A 2500-nucleotide genomic window follows, 5' to 3' on the forward strand; every position below is an offset into this window, starting at 1 on the left:
CTTGAATTTTTTCTCACGATTCTACCTTGAAATTCTTTCTTAGGATTCTACCTTGAAATTCTTTCTTAGGATTCTACCTTGAAATTCTTTCTTAGGATATTGCCTTGAAAATCTCTCTCATAATTCTAGTTGCCAGCAATGTAAACACAAGGATATTCTTTGTAAGCTACCGAAAGGATATACAAAATTAGTTTCTGTAATCATTAAATAATCTTCTCTCTGTCTCTTCAAAAATCTTATTTAGTTTCCAATGTATATATCTTTTTTCCTCTTTAAGAATTTCTTCATTACACGACCTGTTTGCGCCCACCAACCTCTGTATATTATGAAGAGACGAGTGCATTTTCTCAAAAGGTTAAAAGCAAATTTCATTGAATTATGGGTTACATTATAACTATTACAAATTACAAAAAAGTAAACTTTCGGGCTGGCGAAATTTCTTAGCTACTTACCAGCTCCCCTACATTAGAAAATATGTCCCAAAAAAGGACGTACCGAGGAGGGTACAATCACACAGCGCTAACGGGAGAGAAGGGAGTCTGTCAAATAACACATATATCAATTTACCAATGAAAACGAGGGTGGGGGGGGGGGCGGGTGCGGGTGGAAACGAAAATAAAAAGAGCTCACGAAACCTACGCATCAGGGTCGCACTGCAAGGTGCCTCCTCCGTGACCGAACCCGTAACCTTTGGGACCGAATTTCTTGCCGTAGCAGACTGAAGAAGAAGAAAGAAACAACCTGTTTGTTAGTTTAAGAAGATAATGTGCTGAAGCTCGTTAGACATCTGAGTGCAGAGATCTACTTGATCCCGACAGTTGTGTTAGCCGATAGTCGTTATCAAAAAATGAAAAGCGTTATTCATTGGCATACGCCATCTCATCACACGTGGCTAGTAGTTTTAGTCTCGTTTTCTGAAAGAAAGAAATCATGATTAATTGCCCTTCTTTATCGCCTCAGATCCGTAATGTCAACTCTTGGCAGATCTGAATAATAATTAGTGCAAGATAACAGCGTTAACAATGGTTGAACTTTGCAACAGCGATCAATCTAAGGAAGCCTTTTTCGCCGAACTTCAGAAAAACATTTAAGAAAACTGGCAGTTGAGGGATACTGTGAAAGCAGAGATGTATTCAAATTATCTGTAAAATTCAGGAGCTAATCAAGTCCTTAAAATTACCTTTAAAAGGGAAATCCTACATTGTTCTTGATAGTCATTTATAGATGGAAAGAACGTTAATTACAGAGTAAAAAAAATAGTCAGCAATATTCAGCGCTTTCACCGATCAACACAACAACTGGCGGTTCTTGCACTTTTTTCCTCGACGTAGCAGAAGTTAACCAGGAAACAAAAGAGAATCGCGCAGATAACAAGTAAACAGATAAATAAACGGAAAAACAAAATTGCGTCAAGGGCAGCTGGCAATGACTGTTCGGTCGAGGCGAATGCTGGTAGTCTGCAACTGTCATAGTGCTGATCCCCTGGGAGTCTTCTCAAGCTGTAGCGGACATAACAGAAGATAAATGGCACTCTCCATTCACTTACTCTGTTTCCTCTCCACAGGTGAGAGTACCTGCGCCTGCGCCAAAGCCATAGCCTTTGGGTCCGAAGGCCTTGCCGTAACACACTAAGGAAGAGCGAAAGTTCGTGTCAGCGGAATATAAGCGAACTACGGTTTGTTTCATGTGTGTGAGTGAATATTGCTTCATTCATAAAATCATGACGTCTACAGACATACGCACAAACATATTGTATATACACAGACAAACATACACACACACACATATATATATATATATATATATATATATATATATATATATATATATATATATATATATATATATATATATATGTGTATATATATGTGTGTGTGTGTGTGTGTGTGTGTGTGTGTTTGTATAACAGGTCAAATGATTTTTGCATAAAATGGCTTCTCAGTAACTATTTATCAATAATACGGGGTTAGGGGGTACTAGACGTAAAAGGAATGTGGTACATTCTAGTCTTAGTGGAGGCATAGCTAAGGCTGTTGTACAAAGCGAATCAAAAATATATATATATATACATCTTTACTTGAAAAGTGATATTTTGCCCAAAATATTCATATATAGGCAAAACCAATAAAGGAATCAATTTAGTTGCTAACAAATTGTCGGAAATTTCAAATTTCATGTCGGTGAAATTACCTTGAAAAGATAATGTTGCGATGAACATACTCGCTATAAGGAAAATAAGGAAACCAGTAAGGAAGGAAGGAAGATAACGCTTTAAGTAAGACTGCAATTAGTATGCTTATTAAAAGATGACGACAATAAATGTGGTGTTGAGGATGAGGCCAAATATATACGTAGATTACAAACAATTTCGTAAAAAAAATAAAAGAACTTTTTCATGACCTTATAAGCTCGTTTTGAGAAACTAGAAAATGATCATTGTCTTCCTAGGCGACGGACTAATTAGAAAACGAGGCTACTATGGTGAAAAGCGTCCTAGGAA

The 2500-nt window shown here is 37.0% G+C and overlaps 1 protein-coding gene across 1 annotated transcript in view; it reads right to left on the reverse strand.

Moving 5' to 3' along the window:
* LOC136830178 (uncharacterized) overlaps window positions 1-2500 on the reverse strand; it is a 61952-nt gene that overhangs the window by 21079 nt on the left and 38373 nt on the right. Inside the window, 1 exon segment of the mRNA XM_067089444.1 lies at window positions 1547-1628. Coding sequence (XP_066945545.1) covers window positions 1547-1628 — 82 coding nt within the window.

The sequence above is a fragment of the Macrobrachium rosenbergii genome, chromosome 4 (genome assembly GCF_040412425.1).
Source record: "Macrobrachium rosenbergii isolate ZJJX-2024 chromosome 4, ASM4041242v1, whole genome shotgun sequence".
NCBI classification, from domain to species: Eukaryota; Metazoa; Arthropoda; class Malacostraca; order Decapoda; family Palaemonidae; genus Macrobrachium; species Macrobrachium rosenbergii.